This window comes from Stegostoma tigrinum, chromosome 5 (genome assembly GCF_030684315.1).
Source record: "Stegostoma tigrinum isolate sSteTig4 chromosome 5, sSteTig4.hap1, whole genome shotgun sequence".
NCBI classification, from domain to species: domain Eukaryota; kingdom Metazoa; phylum Chordata; class Chondrichthyes; order Orectolobiformes; family Stegostomatidae; genus Stegostoma; species Stegostoma tigrinum.
In genome coordinates this window covers 44,823,878-44,848,465 of record NC_081358.1, presented here as the reverse complement: position 1 = coordinate 44,848,465, position 24,588 = coordinate 44,823,878, and the positions used below count along the sequence as shown (strand labels likewise).

At 40.7% G+C, this 24,588-nt stretch overlaps 1 protein-coding gene across 1 annotated transcript in view; it reads right to left on the bottom strand.

The window, feature by feature from the left end:
* The window catches only part of ofcc1 (orofacial cleft 1 candidate 1), a 319,195-nt gene that overhangs the window by 53,675 nt on the left and 240,932 nt on the right, over positions 1–24,588 (bottom strand). The window contains exons 19-20 of the mRNA XM_059646341.1: positions 21,507–21,670; positions 14,686–14,845 (exon numbers count right to left, since the gene is read on the bottom strand). Coding sequence (XP_059502324.1) covers positions 14,686–14,845; positions 21,507–21,670 — 324 coding nt within the window. The remainder of the gene's footprint in view (positions 1–14,685; positions 14,846–21,506; positions 21,671–24,588) is intronic.

Here is a 24,588-nt window from a genome sequence, read left to right as displayed (position 1 = left end):
CACAATATTAAAAATTTGAAGTGAAAGCTCCCAACATTTTTGATCGTGAAAAGCATATTTTCAGAACAGTTCCTTTCTACATTTCTGATTTTGTTTCAGTTGCAGTTTTCAAGTGACCTTATCCAGATGCGAGCAGACTGCAAACATAACAGGCTAACAGTTGCATACTTAACTGGCACCATCCAGTTGCTCAGAATCAGATCGTTTTGGGTCTAAAATGGCATCTGAATCACTTACTATGCTTGGATCTTGCATTCCAACAAGCAGGCACCTACACTACAGTTGATCCCCCAACCTGATGCTTGCTACCTTACCATGCGTTAATCCCAAATCTAAGCTGTCCTCCAAAGCACATTCAGTGTCAGTACCAGAGCTTATAGCTGTGACCATGAGACTAAGTAATGGTGTTTCTTCTCCATCATTATGTTCGGAGTGTGAGATGTAACTTAGGCTTGCAGCTGTGCTAACTGAATATTTTGAATTGTGACTGACAGAAAGATGGGTGTGTGATGATGATGAACTTGACCATGGTGAAGAAAGGGAAGATGATATTCGATTCTGTGACAGGAACCTGAAGGTCCTGGTTACAGGTGTGCTGCAGAGGACACTAGCAACCACCTAGGTCAGCACTGGAAGAAAGACACTGGAATCCTTCAATATGAATGACAGAACAGTTGCTAATTATATAATGAGCAAAGACCAATGTATTGGGCAGAAAATATGACAAGAATGGAAAATTCAGATTCTCATTTTCCATTCAAGCTTTAAATGATTATTTTTTAATCTTGTTTATGGTGAACTTATTTCCATGTACTTACATCTCATTTTTAGCTAACTTCCCTCATTTATATACAGCTCTCCTTTCCTGAGAAATTAAAATGGCTGCCAATTCCTAACATGAAATTCAGAGCTGTTACTGGGTACTTGCACCTCATCAGGTTCTCCAGGCCTTCAGACAACTCTGTCTACATCATTACCTGCATGGTCCATGGACAATATCTTTCCCTACCCTTCCTTCAAGCAAGTTGGCATCATTGAACAACCAGCCTCAGAGCATCATCATGGCTGCTCTTCGTCCAATTCTGACACCACTTCAGCCCTGTGGGACTTCACTTTGGAGCTGAGGAAGATTTATGACTTGCATGCTTCTGCCAGGTTGCTTTCCATGCAACGGCACACACACAATTCATGCATCTGGATAAAAGTGCTTTTTGCTTTGCTTTCTTAGGACTGGCTCACTTTGTGTTTACTTGGAGGTTGCTACCCCTCTGTATCCTGCATTGCTGTTCAAACACAGAAAAGAGGCTGGCACCTTGTTATGGTTCAGAGAACTGGGCTTTGCCTAAAGCTAACACAGCACAACACACTGCATGTGACACAACCAACTGGCCATGTCTGAGGGGAACAGTTCTTAATGGGGTCAAGGATCAATCCCCAGCATTGGCCAATGCCAGTCAGGTGCTTGATTCAACCACAGTCTGGGACCTGAGTCTTTGCAGGCCAGCGTATGGAACACAGTAAGTTGTGCATGTCAAGTGTAATCAGTTCAGGGATTACAGGTACGTCAGTCAGGGTGCTGCGCAGTGATCAGTCCAGGAACGAGGCAGTTCTCAGTCAGAGTTATCTTGAAAGATAACCTTGGAGTTTTGGGTGGGCGTCCAGCAGAAGTGGGCGGCTCATGTCTAGTATAACAAAGTGTGGAGCTGGATGAACACAGCAGGCCAAGCAGCATCTTAGGAGTACAAAAGCTGATGTTTCAGGCCTAGACTCTTTATCAGAAATGGGGGAGGGGGAGAGGGTTCTGAAATAAATAGGGAGAAAGGGGGAGGCAGATTGAAGATGGATAGAGGAGAAGATAGGTGGAGAGGAGTCAGACAAGTTAAAGAGGCGAGGATGGAGCCAGTAGAGGTGAGTGTAGATGGGGAGGTAGGAAGGGGATAGGTCAGTCCGGGGAGGACGGACAGGTCAAAGGGGCCAGATGAGGTTAGTAGGTAGGAAATGGGGGTGCGGCTTGAGGTGGGAAGAGGGATAGGTGAGAGGAAGAACAGATTAGGGAGGCGGGGATGAGCATAGGGATGCAGTAGGGGGAGGGGAGATTTTGAAGCTTGTGAAATCCACATTGATACCATTGGGCTGCAGGATTCCAAGGCAGAATATGAGTTGCTGTTCCTGCAACCTTCGGGTGGCATCGTTGTGGCACTACAGGAGGCCCAGGATGGACATGTCATCTAAGGAATGGGAGGGGTGTTGAAATGGTTCGCGACTGGGAGGTGCAGTTGTTTATTGCGAACCTAGCAGAGGTGTTCTGCAAAGCCGTCCCCAAGCCTCCACTTGGTTTCCTCAAAGCAGAGGAGGCCACAACGGGAACAGCGGATGCAGTATACCACATTGGCAGATGTGCAGGTGAACATCTGCTTGATGTGGAAAGTCTTCTTGGGGCCTGAGATAGGGGTGAGGGAGGAGGTATGGGGGCAGGTGTAGCACTTCCTGTGGTTGCAGGGAAAGTATCGAGTGTGGTGGGGTAGGGGGGCAGTGTGGAGCGAACAAGGGAGTCTCTCTGGAAAGCAGACAAGGGTGGGCAGGGAAAAATGTCTTTGGTGGTGGGGTGGATTGTAGATGGCAGAAATGTCGGAGGATGATACATTGGGTCTGTAGGTTGGTGGGGTTGTACGTGAGGACAAGGGGGTTTCTCTTTTGGTGGTTATTGCAGGGACGGGGTGTGAGGAGTGGGTTCCGGGAAATATGGGAGACACAGTCGAGGACGTTCTTAACCACTGCATGGGCTTATGCCTGGTGATGGCTTTCATTGGACAGGGTCATTGAGGGAATGATTGTAGTGAAAGAGGGCATTTTGATAGAGTATAGGAGGGGCTGGGAAGCTGTGAGAAAGGGTGGTGATCTCACAAGTGACAGTCACGCTGATTCCAACACGACACAAGTGTATGGCCACCAACAACATGGTAATTCTCAAAGGCATGAGCTCGGAAAACTCACTGGGAACATTAACAGTTAACGAAAAGGAATTCATGGAAAAGAATGGAGGCTGAATAGTCATGTGCTCCTAACACAAAAGGGGACATAAGGGATGGGCGGGGATGACTCTGGTTTTTCTGGCAGGATCTGAAAATCACTCAGAAATACATGAAGCTAAAATCTTGACATCTTTACACCAGGCTCAACAGTACAATGTTATTGTGGAAAGCTTTATCCTTGATAACAACAGTCACCAAAAGTTAGTGGGGGTGGTGTGGTGGATGCACATGAAATGATGCTTTTACAGAAAATGTCTGAGGATGAAGATGAGGTTGAGGATAAGGATATTGGCCTACAGGGACATCCAAGAGACGCCGAATAGAGTAATGCACCTTTCTGTGTGAGAAACCAGGCAGAATCTAATTGAAATCCATTTACAGGACGAATGAACTGGGCCTGGACAGGGTTCTGCCTAGTCACCATATACCTCCAAAGTCCCCAAGCCCCCTCTTACCTCACACTACCCCAGCAGCCCAGTGCTACACGTTCCCACATGTGGAGAACTCCTAAAATGAACTTTGTCTCCAACTATCCTCCTGTCCATTGAGCTTCAACATTACACGCCAACAATGTCCACCATGCACCTCTACACTACCCCTATGGAGGCCATGGGGGAAGTCACTGCCAGTAGCATTGCCTTCCACATGGCTTACAATAACCCTTCAATGCTGTTCCACGTATCACTGCTCCCTTATACCTGCAGTATGTTCCCATTGACATCCCTGTCCATACATCAATGCCTCTGCTTTCATCACCTCCAGACATTACTGCCTTTCCCCTTGGCAATGACATACCATGCCTGTACCCTCCTGAACAGTCAAAGCATGGACTCCCAGGACAATATTCACTCCCGGCCTCTGACAGGCTTCAACAAGCAATCCTTAAGCATGACTCGCTAGATCACTAAGTGTTGTGTTTGCAGCTCCATGATGGATGATACACAGTTCCCCTGAGTATGTGCAGGCTACGTGGAATACTGGCTGTGGCCAATCCCCTGGAATGTATGTAGACTGAGCATGACTGTGACTGATGGTACCAGGACTCCTGGCTGACAGCTGTCCACCCTCCCACCCCCTCGACCAAGGTCTAGCCCCACCACTTACCACCATGGCCATTTGGTTAGATAAACGTGCAGTGTATTTGCCACACAGGCAGCTGCCATATGCTGTAGGTGTTCGACTGGCATCTCGGTGAGCCGTCCAGGCAGGTCCTCACTGATGAACATGATATGCAGCCTGTCTGTATGTCTTCACAAAAGAGTACCTCAGCACAACAGTTCTGATAGCATTTGACTCCATCTGAAGCTCCAAATATGCTAACAAGTATGGCATAGCATGGCAAAGCAAGCATGCACTTGTTAAGTGATTCAGCATGAAGAGAATAAGCAAGCAGCCTTGAGATGCAGCCAAGTGCAACTATGAGCAGGCTGCCTGCCCCTACAGGCCAGATGACTTTACAACAGTCTTTCAAAGCTAGTTGCTGAAGTGCCCTGCAATGCAGGTCAATGTTTATCAAGTGTCCTGCAGGGGATTGGAGAGGTGTCATGAAGATAACATGGGATTGGCAATTATTGGATGCCAATGTCCATGGATGAAGGGCAAATGTAGTTGATGTCCATGAATCATGCCCTGCGATACAACTTTGTGCTGGGCAACACAGAGGTTCCTCGGCATCCAACGATGAGTTGAAGTTGCCAGTTATCCATTCTAAGTTCCATCTCAAGAATTCTCAACTTCAAGTTCTTTTGCGGCAGCTGGTAGAATGGGAAGCCGCATAATAATGAGGCAGGAACTGCAGTTAATAAGATCATCAACAATGCAATAATCCCCCTTAGTAGGCAACTTACTGCTCCCTCGTCACAATCTCAGTTTGACCCCCAGAACTTTCTTACAAGATGCAGCAAGTTGCTTCGAACATCAAGACAGGCCTCATGATTCTGCCTCATTTCTTGCCATTGCCCATGTCATTCTGGCACAACTTAGATTCTGCCCAACATGCGATGCTTCCATAGAACAATGACAAGATATTAACCTGCAATGGGCACTAGGGACAGAATCCCTCTCTCTTAGGTGGGGTTCTAACATCATTTGGCTATAAGGGTAGGTAGGCTGTGTAGCTTAATTTTTGTAGAAGCAGCTACAAGGACAAGTGATCGGCTAGGTATTGATGTAAAATAGCAATGTATATATGAGTAAGAGCTCCTATTTGCAGTGAAGTGTCAGTCATACTACTTTTGCTTCCTCAGAAGTTTTACTTTCTTAACTCCCTCCCACTAAGGAGATTGTGAAGGGCTAATCCTGGCAGCAACTGATTTGGTACACAGTTGGAATTTAAATACTGTGCCAGTGATACAAATCCAGAAGATCCCGGCAACGGCATGTATTTCCACCACTGGTGAATACACAATAGTTGAGCATTGTGCCACAGAGGAATGGTACATACATGAAAAGGTGAGCAAAGGAGAATTGTGTGAGATAACACACTCAAGCTCACGAGACAAATCCTCAATGGAACTCCCCAAAATTGTGGTAATCTTAAGTCAATTTGTGGTAAAATTTAAGCTCATAAATTTTTGTACCATTATGTCCTTGTGAAGTTTATGGGTCTATCAGGTACAGAATGAGAGGAAAGCATAAAACACTGGGCTGTGAGCAACCCTTTATGTCGTTGTTATAGTAGATAAGCTTGGGCAAAGTACTTTAAATTTAATTTTGTATTTTAATTTAATTTGATCACTGAAATTCAAATTGAAAGACTGCTGCCAAATTTAGTCATAGCAAAAAATGTGCATCATCTCTTTAATGTGGTTTATTGGTGAAGATATTGTGAGTAATAAATTTCTTTTATTTTACAAACTTAGTTAATGAAGGCAATTCAACCAGTCGTGAACCTTCCCAAGCCCACTGGTCAAACCTTGGAGAGTTTAACTTTCCTAGCACAGTGGAATACACAAAGTAACAGTTTCAGAAAGCTGCTAGATTGGCTACCTTATCGTCAACATTCAAAGAACTGAACAAAAATGTTCACGGGAGTTTTCAGAGACAATACATTTCATACCATGGTACTTAACTACACTGATGAGGAAAGTCACACTGTGACAACCTCGCTGCTGAGTCTGTGTGAAGCAAGCATCTGTGGAGATGCAGACAGATTTAGTGGTCCACAGATGAAAATCATGAAAAACCAGCCCACAGTTCAAGGTATAATTGAAAAGGCAAAATAGAATGGTGACAAAGTCAAAGCTTCAATTCTGCATACATCTGATCAGCCTCCACATGAGAGTGTTGCATTCGGCACTGAACATTGAATCTCAGTATCGAGTTTGCAAGGGCCACAATACAGATTCACCAAGATGATTCCACGGTACAGCTTGTTAAATTACAGATACAGAGTGCTGAAACTTAACATGAACTACTTTGAGTTTCGAAGATGCATTGAGTGTCTATTCAGGTTATTTAAGGTCATAAAAAAATTCAATAGGTAGGATAAAAAACTGTTTATAATGATAGGAAACACAAGACAAATCAGTTCAATGCCAATATTAAGTTTATGGAGTGTATTCAGGATGGATTTTTTGCACAAAGATCAGCAAAAATCTAGAATCATTCACCAAAAGAGCAATGGCGAGACTAATTGCAATTTTCAAAACTGAAGTTGATATATTTTTATTTGCTTTAGGTAGACTATTATAAATCGGGAGCCAGCATGGATAAATGGATCTGAAGCAGAAATTAACCATGATCTAAATAACTGGAAAATGAACAAGTTTAAGGGGCTGAATAGCATCCTCCTATTGTCAGGTTGAAAAATGTTAGAAAAGTAAGAAAGTCGTACATTCATAGGCCTTTTTCATATATCTTTTCATGCTGCTCCAAGCTGTTCACTTTCTAACCACTGTTGATCATGCAACTGTGAGCCGCACTCCTATATATCCATTTGTTTCCACCTTTTCAAGCCGTTTTTTTCCGCTCTGGATTCAGAAAGATTCAAATGCCTCATAATCTGCATATCTGCCTCACTGAACAATAAGTCATTACTGATTATTTTCAGGAATTAGACCTTAGAGCCTGAAGATCCAGGCCTGCATGGGCCCATCTTCTCTTCAACAGCAGAATAATGCATAGCATAATTTTATGCTCATTATAAAAGAGAGTTTAATCCAATTTGCCATGAGAAATCCCATGAGAGATCTACTATTATGGGAGATCTACTATTACAAAAAAATCTAACAAATATTTGCAACTCACTAACAATGCAATGTTGCAAGGTACAAGACTGAGAACTGTAGTCATGCTCTGGAGGGTAACTATGAAGCATGGTCATTCCAATAAGATATCTGATAATGAATTTGCCTAAGTTTGTTTCCTGCCCTCGCCCCCCCAGCTAGCCAGATAAACAAAACTATCTTTGAGGTAGATGCTATGTACCTAGTCTAACAACAAGGTGTGATGTGAATCCCTTTAACCTGTTCTCAGTATTACAGCTACTGGTTGAAATCATCGAATTTGATTTAAAGACAAGGGACGAGTTAAAAGATTCCAATATTCCTTTATCATTGTTGATAGCTATTGCATTATATCACTATTTCAAAAACCTCTATAACAAAATTCTCGTAAAATTTACTATTTACAGGTGTGCCCATTCTATGTTACATGCTTCTGTCTATGTCAAGCGTGCCTATGTTCAAGTGCATGTATGCATTACAAAAATGGTTAGATATATATATATGCATGTGAGTTTATGCATGTGCCTTTCTCTATTCATCTATGTCACACAAAGGCAGCTTTGCGTTAACCTTTCTCATTGCAGTCAATGAACTAACGGCTGCACATTAAGAAAGTAATGAGTCTACAGTGTAAACATTACAGGTCTCATTAAAACTCACAAAAAAAACCTTCAATACATTTATCGCCATTTATGGATGACGCTCACAGTTTTTTTTGCACTTCAATCACACCCGGCATTAATTTCCAAGGGAAAAAATAATTAGGATCTCACTTTTCAGAAGACTAGAGTGAAAATGTAAACAATGCTTCCCTCTGGGCGAGTGCTTTATCAATTTGACAGGTGCATTTGAATTTCCATGGGTGGGGGACATAATAGGTTATTTATGTGTCATTCTAACAGAACGGTCTGGTCGTCAAGATGGACAGCAGACTTCGCCCACATTAAATTCTACAACTAATCCCCTGATTTTGACCCCTGTCAGCCTCCTCAAATGTACTTTGCGGGGCGGGGAATAAACAGGCGCTCTGCAAACAAGGTTAGGTCGTCCACAATTCCCTCTGCCTGCTTTTGGTCTGATTTAATGTGGTGAAAACGTGGACCCTGGTGAAATCTGTTGCTGCAGCTTGCAGGGCATTTGCTGCTTTTCTGGGGGTAAAATTCCTTTCGAGGCTTTCTGCACGATTTTTAAAACAAAAACAATACCAAGGCGGCAAGCGAATGACTGATAGGAGAAACATTTCTTCCCCCACCCCTTTAAAAAAGTGCGGAGACAGTCTGTTAAAATGAAGCAGTCAAAACCGATCTAATGGTTTCGGTGGTAAAATGAATATACTGTAACAACACTTAGGAGATTCTGCTCTGATTTTGTGAGAACGACAATATCATTCCGGAGCAGCCAGCAGATATTTAGACAGGCATCACTAGGCACCAATATTGTATATTTCAATTTAACACATTTGAAAGTCTGTTCAGCTGCTAGTTCTCATGGTTCATTATTTTCTGTTAAAAATAAGCATTCGCTTGAAGCCTGTTGATCGAGAAATGAAGAACGCAGAGAAGAAAACGTAATTCCCAGTGCACTGACCCACTAGGCAATGTCACCAGAACTAGCACACTCAGGCTGCATGGTTTTGCATATCATTGGGGCACAACGTGAAGTCAAAACTGGTACGAGAAAAACAAGAAAGCGAAATATAGTTTCACCATTAAAGCAGACAAACTGCACTACTTAAGCTAAATCGGTTGGATTGTATCATAATACACCGCGTCTCCAGCTACTTGGGAAGTTTAAACTTTTGGTTTATTTGCTTCTTTGTACTTCACACATTGCTTTGCATTTTACAAGTATAGTCTCAGCACTTATTGTTTTATCTATGTTTGTCTTGTTCCTCCAAGCTTTATCGGGAAACTGAAGTTACTTTTGCAGCAAAAAAGTGCGCAGCCACCTGCCTTATGACTTGCCTCTTGTGACACTGAGCAAAAGGAAACAAACTAAGTAGGTCAAAAAAGCAATGTACCCCTTGTTACTCATGTTGACTGGCATAATAAATGACTGAACTTCTGTAAAATATTGGCACTTTGAATTTAAAATAAATGACTGAACTACTGCAAAATGTTGGCACTTTGAATTTAAAATAAATGAGTGCACAACAAGGAAAAGGAAGCTTTTTAAACATTAGCTTTGCTTGAGGAACCCCTCCATTGTAAATACAATATACACCAATGTGGTTCCTTATTCATTGTAATAAATGACTGGCTCAGTTCCACAAAAAGATGTTTCTGATTTGCGAAGAGGTTCATGTTTCAGTCCATCTTTTTTTAAATTTTAAAATGGTGCCCACAGATGTTACAATTTGGCAATCATATAAAAAAAACAAGTAATCCACCTGAAACTGTAGGCTTAGTAAGAGCTAAAATGAAATAAATTAGAGTAGTGGGATAAACCAATGATTAGTTTCTTGATTCCTGATTCCACAACATCTAAAAAGAAAATCCTCTGCAGAAAGAATGCACATGGATAAGATTCTGCATCAAGACAGATTACATGGGATGGGACAGATATGAATACAATGCCAGTTCAGAATCAGGGAGAAGAACTGCTTATATGAGAATGACAAGAACCATGAGTAGTTACTCTTCATTAGGAAGCCAATCTGTGCCATCTAACTAATGACAGATTTGCCCATAAGAATGGTTGAAAACCACCTTGGATTTCAAATGCTTGCCTGTGGTCACAAATTATCTGGATGTGAAAAAAAAACTGTTTGGCTGAACAAACTTTGATGTGGCACTTACAGATTTCTGTTGTGAAAACATCTTGAGGGCAATCAAGTGCTATTAACACATGTCAGCGAAGCTTCATATAAATTACCACAAAAATTATAGATAACCACACAGCTTTTCCATCACTGTCCAGATATTCCTGAAAAACAGTTTGCCTATCCACGCGAGCACTACAGAATTGTAAAAACCTCGTTTCCTCCCCCTCCCAACTTTTACAGGGACAATAATCACAGAGATGACATGAGACAATTAATTAGATCCATCTGCATGACTGCTTTTAAATAATTAATGTGTTCATTATGAACTTGAATTGATTGGTATACTTTACCTGGAACAAAACATTCAGTATTACACCTGTATTGTACTGAGGCCACTACCTCTGGCTGTGAACGAAAATGATACAGTTTCCGATCCTGGCATTAATCAAAGAGTGTAACATGAATCACATTTGCTCCTTTATTTTAATTGCAAGGACACATTATGAATACAGTGTCTGAAATGTATTTTTAATGAAAAATACTACATCTTGACCTAATCATATCAACCTTATTCTACCTAATTAAGGATGCAAAAATCATTACTGTTGCAAAATATTAGTTTCAGCTCCATCAAGCTGCTAGCCTCTCCTTCATGAATATAAATTTTTTTTCCATGATAAATAGTTAATGAGGTAAAAATGACAAAATTTGCATGTAGGCAAATTAGTTTAATAGGAAGATGACTTGTTTGACTGGAGAAAGTGACCTTATCCCTGGCAAAAAAAAATGGATAAAACAATTACGAACAGAAGGCATGACTCTTTGTGGCCAAATGAACAATGCTATATCTCAGACTTGGTGAAAAGACTGAAGCGAAATAAAATTGCATTTTCATCATAATGCCAGAAGTATTTAAATTCTAATATATTTTAGCAGTCTGCTGGCAGCAAATTAAAGCTAAAATGAAACATGTTATGACAATGGGCCATTCACATCCCCAAAATATGATAAGCAAAGTAGCTTTTACGACAGGATTTATTGCCACAGGATTGCATTTATTATCTAATCAGTGAGCCATCATCAACCCCCCCCTCCCCAAAAAAGCCTAAAAATATTAGGAAACCCATTGCTAAAGTACCTGTCTTCATAATTTTTACTTTTCTCTTTGAAACAAGCAAATGAGATCATTTAAAAGTGCAAGGAAATTATATTTTGTTTCTTTAGCTACTATCTGTCAGAAACCTGTACGCATCATAAATGGATCCGATTCAGCTTTTGGAGAGGATACATCATCAGCCCCAGGGAGCAAAGTAAAAGACTATGGTTTGGCTTTAATGTGTATTATTTTTGTATCTTAAAATAAATGCCACAATACTTCAAAGCTGCTCCCTTTCTAATGCAAGTTTAATTTGAATGTGAGCTTGCAGGTCTTTACAAAATCTAAATGTAATTCTTAAATGGCACTGTGTAAGTATAAATTCATTATTAAACATGTTCATCTGAATGAACCACAGATCTAATTGTTGGACATTTTTTTTCTTACTTGTCTTAGAAAAGCAAGACAGTAACTTACAAGAATTTATTTTAGATACTTGACTTTTTCACTCTTTTCCCCTAGTATGCCTCAAATAAAAGCATCCCAGAACCAAACTTCTGTCATTCAATTGAAAGGGGACAATCTGGGCCATGCATTGGTACACTTTAGCACTGAAGTCTTTCTCTAACCTTTTGAAGGTGCACTTACAGTCTATTAACTGTCTCCTGTTCTACAATGGCTCACGTGTCATATTGTGCTTTATGATTCAGCAAATCAAGTGAGGACTGGTAAAATATACTCCTAGGCAGCCCCCTACCACCTGGGCACACTGAGTGTTCTCTTCAGTTGCTTACTATATGGGCACAAACTGCATGGCAAATGGCTTTAAAGTCTCTGATTGTGTGTATCTCCACATATCAAAGGGCATTTTGAAAGTTGCTCCATGCTTTGATATTTTCCATATGGACATCTGCAATTTATGAGTTGGTTTATTGTCAGAGTGAGAGAAAATCTCAATTTTCTATAAGTTAAAAAGCATTACAGCTACGGAAATAATGTGGTGAATCAGCTAATGCGTAACTTATTTCTGTGTAAAATGTAGTCACTAATAGCTTCTAAATCACTCCAGAAGCACCCTTTTGAAAATATGCATTTTGTTCTTCTTTCACTTTGAATTCTAATCTTGCTTTTAACATCCTCCAGTGCATTTTCTTCTATTTTATTCTATCCACCTTCAAGGAGAGTTATTTTCTCTGCTAAATCAGCACATGTCATATCAAATGATGAGATCAGATTTGTAAAGGCTCCCCTCTTGAAACCTGCCGGTTACAGAGGCACCTTGTATAATTCACAACTCACTGTTACTGAAAGTAAGGCACATAGGAGTCACTGGCATATGGAAAGAATAGTACTATTATGCAGTGAGGCAGCAAAAAAGCAGAAACATGCAGCCTTGAAGAAGGTATCACATTACAGCCTGACAGTCCAGAGTGTGATGGGGGAACATTATTTGTTAAGGAAGAAGAGGGATTGATTAAAAAAGCAAATTACTTTGCTCATGCTGCCAAAAAAAGAACAGGGTTATTAATGGAGGTCCAAGATTATTGGCGAGGTTACTGTTACCATTCACTAATTCTGAAATGCTGCATTACTTCATTCGTACATAAAGTTAAAGGGATTATGATACAGGCTTTAAGATGTATGATGACTGAATTGGTGGGGTATTAAACTGACGGTCATTTTACATTGTCATAATTTTGGTACTTTTCATAATTAAAAGTTAATGGTGACTACATGCAAATTCTGTGTATTAGCATCAGACCTTGCACTTGTCAAACGGTTTTCGCACAAATTTGATTTCAAACAGTTATAGTAATAAAATATATTCATCCATGTATAATGAAAAACACACACTCTTCGTGTACATTGTCAAAACGGCATAAACAAACTGTTGACAAAATTTTGCTAACTCAAAGAAAATGGAGGATAAACAGAGATAAACTCAGCATCAATCAGACTTCCAGAATTAAAATTCCTTTCATCCCTTCTGTACATGCCAAACAAGGACCAAACTTTAATTCATCATAAATATAAAACTGGTTGTAACTCAATTATTTTCTCCATGCAGCAGGGTTCTGGTTTGATTGTGGGGTTTAATTGGATGCTGTATATTAAACTGCAACATTCGATTGAAATTTGGCTGATGCTACACCGAGTTTTGCAAAGGATAGACCATCTGCATCTCAAAGAATAAGACGCAATAACATTGCGAGATAATGTCACTGATTAACAAAAAATATTATTATTAAAACAAAATCAGAAAAATAAGATCTGAGCTGTTGAGCAAGACTTTGAGCTATTACTGATGAGGCTATTTAGAAGTGAATGGCTTCCTCTTGTGTTGAGTTTTTCATGATTCCACCACCTTCAAAAGCAGCATGGTCTCTTGACTGTTTTATAAGACTGTGAGTTGAAATTGTTCCCTATGTTAGTAGTAACAACAATGTGACATTGATTCCACTTTAAGTAGCAAGGCCTGGATGTATACAACCTTTCATAACCTCATGACATTCGAAAATGCTTTACAGCTAATCAAGCACTTCCATAGTGAATGTTGCAACATAGGAACCATTAAAAGAGTTATAAACCTTGATTAAACTGCAATCAGTGGAATTTCATTTGAACATATTTGTCACTAAAATGGCACAGAATGATTTCATAATTGAAATGACAGCATGAATTAACTTCTTGAATATTTTACCTGCAGTCCCATCTTAGTTATGTACTGTCATAATCTTTGTTCTGGATTTTCTATAATAAACTTCCCCTGAATAATGGTGAATTAAATGGAAGATAGTAGAGTTTGGGCCTGCTAAATTTTCATTAACCTTCTCCAAAGGTATTATCAGTGGCCATTACAGTATACAGCTGGAGGAACACAGTAGGTCAGGCAGCATCAGAGGAGCAGAAAAGTTGACATTTCGGGTCTAGACCCTTCATTAGGGTCCCCCAGAGAGCCATGTCCAGTTCCAGGCCTTGTAGCCAAGACAGTTGGTCAACAAAACTCCTTCACAGGCACTATTGAGGCTACAAGCCTAAGCACACCCTCTCTTTCAGCAATCTGGTCTGAGCACCCACTTCAGTGTAGCTGCTGACTTAATAACCTATGGCCTGACTGTCGAGGTATGTTGTTTTGTCAGTGAGTACAGTGTTTTTTCAATGGAGGAACTTGTACAGCGCAGCCAGCTTTGCTTTCGACATGTGCCCCACGTTAAATGCTGTTTTTAAAGCTGGCAGATTTCAGCTGAGATTCACAATAGAATGAGCCAAGGGATGTATAGACTCTGGCATTGATATTCACCTCTCCAGCTAGGTGCCCTGTGGTTTATTCTTTGGTGAGTTTCTATCTAATAGCTGAAGGTATAGGTGGGGTGCTGTATGTTGTGAAGTTGCAAATTCATTCTAATACCTGTACTAGCAAAATGGAGAGATCTGCTCCTGGGGTATGTTGATTACCTGATGAATTTAGATTGGGGGGCAGGTATCTGCATTGTTCTCTGATGAAAAGTCCATTTTTCTGTTAAGTTTCAATAAGATAATGTGATTCCCATTGGTATGTTCACGTACCTTCCTTCTTTCACCATTGATCCCCCTCCATTGCTCCGCCTTTTTGATGATGTAGTTCAGCTCTTGATTTGACAGCTCCAAATCCAGAGGAACAAAAAATCTCCCCTCAGTGCTATGCAGTCGGTAGAAGACATCTAGAAGCCTCCCTCTATTGTGCAGCCTTCAGAGTGGTGAAAATATGTTCAAGGTTATTAACCTAACTGCTTTGTCTTTAATATTATTCTCTCTAACAAGCTGAGACCAGTTTCAACACTCAACTCCACATTCAGCAGATCAATGGCCCGAGAGCTGGACAATATTTAAATGCAAGGAAAGAATTCTATTCAGCTAAAGTTATTTTCACGATGTGCTCGTGACAGCCCAGCTGGAATCAGTATCGTTTTGCTTTTGAAGTGTGACTATGAAATCAATGCTATGTTTAAAACTGTGTACTGTACCTCTTTAATATGTAATTAAAACGAGGATAGCAGCACAGCCCATCTATGCATAGCCCCCGAGGCATTTTTTTTTAGAAATAGGTCATACAGTATGTCACAAGTTCTACCAACAGCCAATAAGAAACAGCAGCGTCTGAAGCCAAGACGCTTCAGTGGCCTACATTTGTAACAATTCACTGCACTGTGAGTGGCAGAAACCATTATTTTTGGCTCATGTTTTAATATTGGTCACTTAGTTAAAGCAGATATTATGCAGCAACGGTGTGATATTGATATTAATGGGGAAATGACTGGCTTCAGCTGTAATGCCAGAGACCTGATATTAAAAGAAGCATACATTCAAACATTGAAGCTCAGAAGTATTCTATACCTCATCTGGATGTTTTAAGATGCATGATTTTGTAAATTTTATTTTGTGTGGTGTTTATTAATCTAATGGACGTGTCAACCTACTTGTCCCACTGCTTGGTGAGAGTTAAAGACTTTATCCTGGAACTCATTCTTAATTAAGATGTTGTTAAGTTATTTTTGGAAACCATTTTTGAAGTAAGCCAGAGAATATGGAGATCAAAAATGACGCATGCCCAACTGCATTAATTTGTCCATTATGTTGCTTTCGTAGTTGTTAATAAGTGATTGCACATTTAATCAAAGGATACAAATGTTTACTTAAAAGCTGTAAATATATACACACACTCCATTTCCACAGCAAGCATAACCCCTCGCTATCCTCACAGCAAGAAATCTGCTCATGACCCTTTATTTGATTTAACTTATTGCATGTTGGCTCAGTATCAGAAAGAAATGGGATTCAAAAAGAGAAATATTATTTCCTGAATTAAATGATTTCCTAAGAAAAAGTTTGGTATCGTGGAATTGAAAGTTAATAATCAATGAAATTATACAGCATCTGAGCTATAATTATGGTTCAGAATAACATTTTCTTTGTTATGCTTAATGCACTTATATGACTTCTGCAAAATGATTTAGTTATCATCGTCAGTTGCAAACCAATAACTGTCAGTGTCTGGACACTTGGTTAGCAGGACAACTTTGGACACAGAGAAAATCTTTCAAAATAGATGATATCTGAACGTGAAGAATGGCTTTTCATGGGTATGTAAAATTTGTGAGCAACCTGTCAGCTTGAGTGATGCTGGTAATTGCACAGTACCTCCTCCTAACCCCAGCACCAATCCCAGCCCCAAACCCCACCCATTGCCACCACTGGGGAGGAATTATTGGTGAGCTTGGATGGACACACTGAGGTCTGATAAACTCTGAGATCGATCATTTCCCTCTGCTTATTAAGAACTTCAAAGCATTTTTTGCCTCTTGTAGATTCTTGGGAGCACTGAAGCATCAGCTCATGTAAATAGTGTTGGCAAGTCAGGGCTCATGTGAATACTACAGATAAATGTAATTGCAAAAAACACACAATAATAGAATTGCACATTTAACAGTCATATGCAGTTGCCCAAAGTTCCAATGAATTCCTAGCAGAAATCTGTTTCCAGTGCTACACATGGTGTAAATCCGAATACAGTGAGTCATTAGCAGAATAGAAATCACTAACTCCACCACGACTACTACATGGACAAGATGTGTCAAATCCCCTATCCCTAAGCTTTAAAATTTAAGAGCTATTTTGGCTGCTCTTAGTTACTGTGAATCTCAAATGACAGCTCAAAACTCGAGTGTTGCACCAGTATTTATGTTTGCAGACCTTCTGGAACTGGTGTTAAAGACCATCAGAAATCACTGAAGGTGATGGCAGTCAGGACTTGTGTGCCTTTGCTGCCAATAGAGTCTTAGCCTTTCTGCACATTTGCTCCTTGCAGTAATGTAGGGGTAAGGACTGATAACAATGGTAATAATAGATTAAATAAAGAAAAGGATTTTAAAATGAACCTTTAAATTGGGTCATCCAGCTCTTTCTGCACAGCATTGAACAGGTTTGGACATTTTAACAGTGGCACACTTTACAATAGTGAACATCATACATAAGACTCCAGGAATGTCCAGGACAACATTTTTTACTCAACCACCATTGATAAAAATGTGATCTCATTGCACTTTGTGGGTATTTGCTGTGTACAAACTGGTTGCTGCACTTCCTACATTGCAACTTGTGACTACAATTCAAAAGTACTTCAATGGCTGTGCTTTAAGTGCTTTTGGATATTATGAGGTCATGAAAGGTGCTAGAAAGATGCATTCATGCTTTCAATGCAAGGTTAACAACAGCCATGGTGACACTAATAAAGGCCAAGGGAAGTCTTAACTCACCCTTCATAGTTGGAGTATTTATTTTTTAACACTACCAACACAGAAACAGGGAAATTCTACATTTTTCCTTGACTCTAATCTCACATTTACCTGTGAAGTGCCTCCGGCTAAAGGGACTAACTAGGGACTTGTAAAGCTCTGCACTTCTTACTCATATTTACAGGCCAGAAGCAACTGGCTAGAAAGAAAAGCTAGAGAGCTGAGTGATTTGCAATTGCTTGTTCACAAGTAGACAACCACTAACTATGTTAATAACAACACAGACATATGGGCCTATGAATCCATACCTAATGGACTAAATTAGTTGGACACTCCTGGGGAAGCACACGCAATTTAGCAACACAAATGACACAAAACCGCCTTACTGTGTCATTTACTGAGTAACTGGGGATAGAAAGGGCTGAAATGCCAAACCTACACTGAGAATGGGGAGCAGTTCAGTGAAATACAAGGAGGTTGGTGAGCATACCAGTCTGACTGGATAAATGATAGGAACTAATTGTGTTGAACTTTGATTTAGAATAATTCAGCCACATTGCACAAATATTTATTACTTCATTATTCAAATAAGAAATGTTAAAATAGATACTTTTTTTTGCCTTGCCTGGCCAATTCAGTTACTTATTTTTTGGGGTTGGTGTGGAATTTATTTAGTCCCAATAAGTATTTACAAACTTACCCCGCATTGAGTCGTTAGCATAGGATTAAGAGAGAAACAACCACAGAAAAGGATTGAGCCGAGTTGGAGCGTTTTTGCAGAAGTAATTAGATGGGCAGCAAGACGAAGGCATTTCACAGGAAACAGCATTGTCCTGCCGTCCTGGAATTAAAGATTCATCAACTGGACACTATGAACAGAACCGAGATTAACAATAATAGGTGCATTTGAAAAGAAAATTTTTTGATTTTCTTTCAGCATCTTTGTTTATTTCTCAGAAAATATCAGAGATTTGTTCGGAGCAAGGAGAGAGGGGAAGGCTGTTTGACTGGGGTGGGATGAGGTGAATGCAGTTGGGGGTTCATAATATGAAATCTCGAGCAATGCTTTCAACTGAAGTTGGCAATCATGCAGTGATGAAGGGGAAGTTGACATATGTCCTGCTCTCTACAGTGAGGGAAATGAAGACCATGCTACTGACTTCTACAATCCTAATCCCACCTTTCACACAGCAGCTCTGGAGGCATAAAGGAGGCAAATCTTCCAGGATCCCCAGGTTTACCCTGCAACCACCATTTGCATCTACCCTGGGCGGTTAAAAGCCAGTAGGCGATCCTAGCAGAGTAATCAATGGGGTGGGGGAAAGGTGCTGGATGAGGTTTGGGGGGTGGTGGGGTTAAGGTGTTTCGTTGAGGCTGGGGAGGGGAGTGCGGGAGAAATAAGTGTGATCCCAGTCACAGATACAGTAGTTCTGATTCTCCAAGTTTTCTCCCATTCCCCACTGGAATCCTGACCCATTTTATAAAGGATCACAGAAGAGACCCACTTTCATGATCTTTAAATAGCTGAAAGTACAGTCTAAATCTTTCTCTGGTGGATACAAAAAATGTACTTTTAGTGGAAAATTCAATACATTATACGCTTACTAAATTTAGTGTAAAATATAGGGTGAAATCTTAATCTCGATTTAAAATCCCATTTAATTTCTGCTTGCCAAAATCCATGACAAGCCCCTTTAAAGTTAGAAAATCAGCAATGGGAAAGGAGATGGCTTTACTCACAAACATGACACAGTCATCAATTCTAAGTAGCCAGGGGAAACTGAGAGATCGACCAGTGGTGGGTCTGGCAAGCTGCAGGAGGTATCAATTGTCAGAGGCACAGCTCACAGGATTGGGGTGGATGAGACTGGGGATGTCTGAGGTGCGTTAAACCATCAATCATAGGTGGTGCAGGTAGCCATGGGAGACATCGATCATGGGAAAACTGAGGCTGAACCACCAGGCAGGTGATAAAATCTTCTGGACTGAAGCAGTAGAGTCGTGAAAATATAAAATGCCAGATTGGTTTAAATTTTTAAAAAAACTTGTTAATGCTGTAGTGGTGCCAATCAAAAGTGAGGCATTTAAAGGAATTAATATCTGCACCAAAAACACATTTTGGGAAATTAGGGGTCTGAACGCTGAGACATCCACAGGACCTGATGGCCTGCTTCCTGGAACACTAAAAAAATTACAGTGACAGAGATAATCACTGTGCTGATTATGTTTTCCAGAAGTTCCTTGATCCTAAAATGGGTTGGAAGTTCGCAAATATTGGATTGCTATTCAAGAAAGGAGAGAGAAAGCAGAGAACTACAAGCCAGTTAGCCAGACTTGAGTCATCCAGAAAATGTTGGGACTATACCTCAGGACATTCATACCTTCTGAACATTACAGCATGGCCAGATAGGATCAACATTGTATTGGAAAAGACAAATCAGGTTTGACAAATTTGTTTGGAGTATTTTCGAGGATGTAAATCACAGGGTAAACAAAAGAGGAAACAGTGGATGCAGTATACTTGGACGTCTAAAGGCATTTAGTAAGTTGCTATGTAAGAGACAATGCAACATAGGGTTCGTACATTTGGGGTAATATATCAGGCAGATTCTTCGCTTGCGAAGATCAGTTGGGAAGAGATTCGTCCGCGATTTTGTTCAGTTACGTAGGAATCATCAACAGATGGAAAGCAGAGAGTTGGGATAACAGGGCAATTTCTGTTTACCAGGATATAACTAGCAGAGTGTGACTGGTGTCAGTGACAGAGCCTGAATCATTTATAATCAACATTAGTAACAACGAGTAGTTATGGAGAATAGAATAGATACTTTTAGATTGTTATAGAGGGGAAAGGAGCACAACAGCAACCTAGACAATATTTAATGGAGTCAGTGGGGCTCTTGCCTGCTGACTGGAGAGCTAGTGAGTTATCTTCAGTGCCGCTTTTCAAGAAGGCCCATTGTATTAAGTACCAACCTGGCACTGAACTGGGCAGCAGTAAACTTTCCTTGTGGTTGAGAACTCCAAGGACAGAGAAATTTGGGTCTGCCAAGAGTAGCCAGCCAATCAAAGCCTGAAGTTCTTTATGCCTGGCAGCAACATTAGGGTTGCCAGTCATAAAACCATCAAAAACCTTGGCTCCCTAATGAATCCAGGCTACAGCAGTGTGATGACAAGAGGGCTCTCACAGAGGTGGGGGAATTAGGAGATTAGCAGCGAGGGCAAGGGAGTATCTCTCAACTGCCTAACCCCAATGCTCAATACCAGGTCCTCACTGGGCACCTTCGAAAGAGGGTCCTCCCAGATAAGGGTTGCTTCTTATGGCTACACATGACAAATCCCCCCACTCACTGCTCATTGATTTGCTGCAATAGCAACACGAGGCCGTTAAATTGGATACAACTGTTCACTCATCACTTAGTGCTGCAATAATGATGCCATTCAGGGTTTCCATTCACTACCTTTTCACTCCATTCAATGTCCCCTGACATCAATTCTGCTACAAGGGAGGGCATTCCAATCTCCCCACAGATAGACTTAGACGAAACAGAAGGGGAAGAAGTACAAGAGAAGCATAAATATTTGCAGTGAGTAGTTAGACTAGATGTCCTATTTCTGTGCTATAAATTCAATATAACAAGGAACAAAATGAAAATACTGGGAGGAAGATAGGAGAGGCACAATGGAGGCAGAATGTTAAACAGAAGCCATAAAGTACCAGCTTGATAGGCCAGACAGCTTTTCAGCTCAAAGCAGTGCAAAGTACTTTGACAGATTTCTCCCCTCACATGTGAACCCAACCTTCTGTTGAAGTACAGACTGCAGAAATATCAGCGTATGTTGATACATTAGCAAATTATACGTGCCTACTACAGGAGCTTAAAAAGACTTTGACAGACATGAATGTTTGCATAAAGTTCAACACAATGTTGTCCAGTAAATAACATCACAAGTTCCTGGGATTCCAAAAAACTCTTCAACTTATTTTCCCACCTCTGTATTCTCACCATATCTTAGCAACTTGGAGAAGGAAACGGAAATGAGTCAAGTATGATTAAATAGCCTTAAACCTCCACCTCTTTAAAAAAAATTGAAAAGTTATAGAGGCATTCTTACCTTAAGATATAGAAGCACAGTATTGCAAGGGAGCTAACGAACATCACAATATACAAGATGACTGTAATAAGTATGCCAGGGATCCCAGAATGTTGCACTCTGTAAAACAGCCAGTAAAGCTTGGCTGCATCTGCTATTGGACTATCTGTGCTGTAAGCCAGGCGCTGAAAAGCAAGATATACCAATCAGTGCTTCACAAAACAATTTCTGTGTGCTTTTCAGTTCACAGCTAGTCACTGGCACATCAACCATTGTACAGGTTCAGTGGATAGTATTACAATCCAGAAATTTCTGCTTAATTATGCAGTTAGTTACGCACAAAGCTGTTACTGCAGAAGTGTTCACTTATAGAAATTTGCAGGCAGCATCTGTACTTCTGCGCCAGTTTTACATAGATGATAAAATGTAAAACAAAATATGTTACTTTCTCATGCCATACAATGAATATTTTCCATTTGCTTATTATGCAATGGGAGATAAAATTGTTTCAATCATATTTTAGGCCTCAAAATAGTCAATGCATGGACTCAATTATGGAACAAAAGTAAGGTCTCAAATTAGTCCCATGTCTCATTTGAAAGGTGTAGGTGGTGCATTAGCTTGACTTGTAGTGTTGATTGGCATTTTGTCTCATGGAAAATCAGTATCCCTGATAATATGTAAAAGTGGCCTGAATGTCTTAAAAGTGGGATGATACGTTGGCTATAGACGCCAGGAATTCAAAATTCTGAAAATGGCAGCTAGAGAAGAAACTGCAAAAACCTTTGTCATCTCAGATGCTGCCTTAAAGTTATTTTGAGAGGAGGACAGCTCGACAAGGGCTATTTTCTTACTATGGAAATGGAAGGAAACTTTCTTGGCTCACTGGTCAACATCAGTGGACACAGCAGGATGAATTAAACCAGAAACACCTAATCTAGGACTGTCTGCAGTGCATGGCCAACCTGACAACAACTGCTGAAATAAGAGTTATAATTCATTTGTTTAGTCAGATGTTACCTGTAGCCCTCATACCCATGGGGCTTTCGCAATTTCCATTCCTGTTCTCCAATCATAAGAAAGTACTTCGCTCATGTATTCTTTTGCTGAGGTCCACCTCAATGAAAGTGGCACTATCTCCATGGAAGGGGCAAGTGCTGTGCTGCCTCGGACAACAGCCTGCCTGATACCTTACTGCAACTGACAGCATTAGCAATGCCAGATAAATAAGCCATCCTGCCTTACCAATGCTCAGATGCTGTAGTCCATAGCCATATCAAATGTGTAAAGCACCTCAATGTCATTCACCATTTGGGCAGCACGGTAGCTCAGTGGTTAGCAGCACGGTAGCTCAGTGGTTAGCACTGCTGCCTCACAGCACCAGGGGCCCGAGTTCATTTCCAGTCTCGGGCAACTGTCTGCACAGAGTTTACATGTTCGCCCTGAGTTTGTGTAGATGTTCTCTGGCTTCCTGCCACAGTCCAAAGATGTTCAGGATAGGTGGATTGGCTGTCCTACGGTGTCCAGGAATGCGTAGGTTAGCTGGATTAGTCATGGGAAATGCAGGGTTACAGGGATAGGGTGGTGAGGGGGGTGAGTCTGAGTGGGAAGTTCTCCACACGTTTGGTGTAGACTTGTTGGGCTGAATGGCCTGTCTCCACAGTGTAGGGATTCAATGAAGAACCATGGCCATCACAAGTACCTTGAATGGAATTTCACCAGTTCTCCACTTCTCAAACGAATGTCAGAGGGGAATTGTTTCATTAGGGCATTTGAACTGACATCAGAAACAAGGGGAGCAATAGAGGCTTGCAAAAGGATGGATTTTTATTTCCATTTGATCACAGAATCAGAGACTTGTTACGTCACAAAAGGAGACCAATAGACCTGTCATCTCTGCACCAGCTCTCAATTTACCTGCTGCTATTCCTCTATTTTTCCCCTTAATTCTGCACTTTCTTCCTTTCAAGCTAACAGCCTAATTTCCTCTTGAATGCTTTGATTGAAGGTGCCTCCACCCACCCACTCAAGTAATGTATTCCAGATCCTAACCACTCAGATGAAAAAAGATTTTCCTCATTTCACTTCTGTTTCTTTTGCCGATTACTTTAATCTGCGCCATGTTTATCATGATCGTTTCCTTATTCCTATTCCTCCTAATCTACACTGCCCAGACTTCTTGCTATTGTGAATACTCTATCAAACCCCAGCTCAGAAGTTGTTCCTCCACACAAAACAGTGCTGACTTCTCAAACCTATCTTTACAACTGAGATTTCTCATTCCTGCTTGTGAATCTTTTCACTCTTGCCTACATCTTCACATATTTTACAAAGGGCAGGGGTCCCAGAACTGGACGCAGCATACCAGCTGAGGCCAAACTACCATCTTGCTTTAGGTTCAATAGATGTATTTGTCAAATTAGGAACAATTAAGCCCATTTATGCTATACAGATTTAGTCTTACAAACATTTGGTCTATTGGTTTGAATACTATAAGTGATCTAAAAGCAACAACTATGACTCTGTCGTGTTTGAGGTCATTCAGGTTACAGATGTAAAAAGTGGAAGTGGTGGCCAGAGGGGTAGTCAGCAAATTGAGATTTTAAAGAGAATTGCTCTTCAATAATGTGCTCCTTACAGCTCTGGCTGAGCCTCACTCTTCCTCATCATCGTCTATTTCCTTGTTTCCTTCTTGTTGTTCCTCCTCCTCCTCTGCTTGTCCATTTGCATTGTGAAGTTGTACAACATGTAGAAAATGCCCAAATCATGACATTCACCCAGGATAAAATGAAATAAACCTCCATATCAGTCTTTTGTAAAGTTCCAATAGTCCAGTCTATTTCAACTCCGGATCTTGCATGGATCTCACTACATTGATGTCCCACTGTTGTACCCAGGTTTTGAAAAGATCCAAATGCAGTCACAGCAATAATACATAGTGTGCAAGATAATAAAATGTGAGGCTGGATGAACACAGCAGGCCAAGCAGCATCTCAGGAGCACAAAAGCTGACGTTTCGGGCCTAGACCCTTCATCAGAGAGGGGGATGGGGTGAGGTTTCTGGAATAAATAGGGAGAGAGGGGGAGGCGGACCGAAGATGGA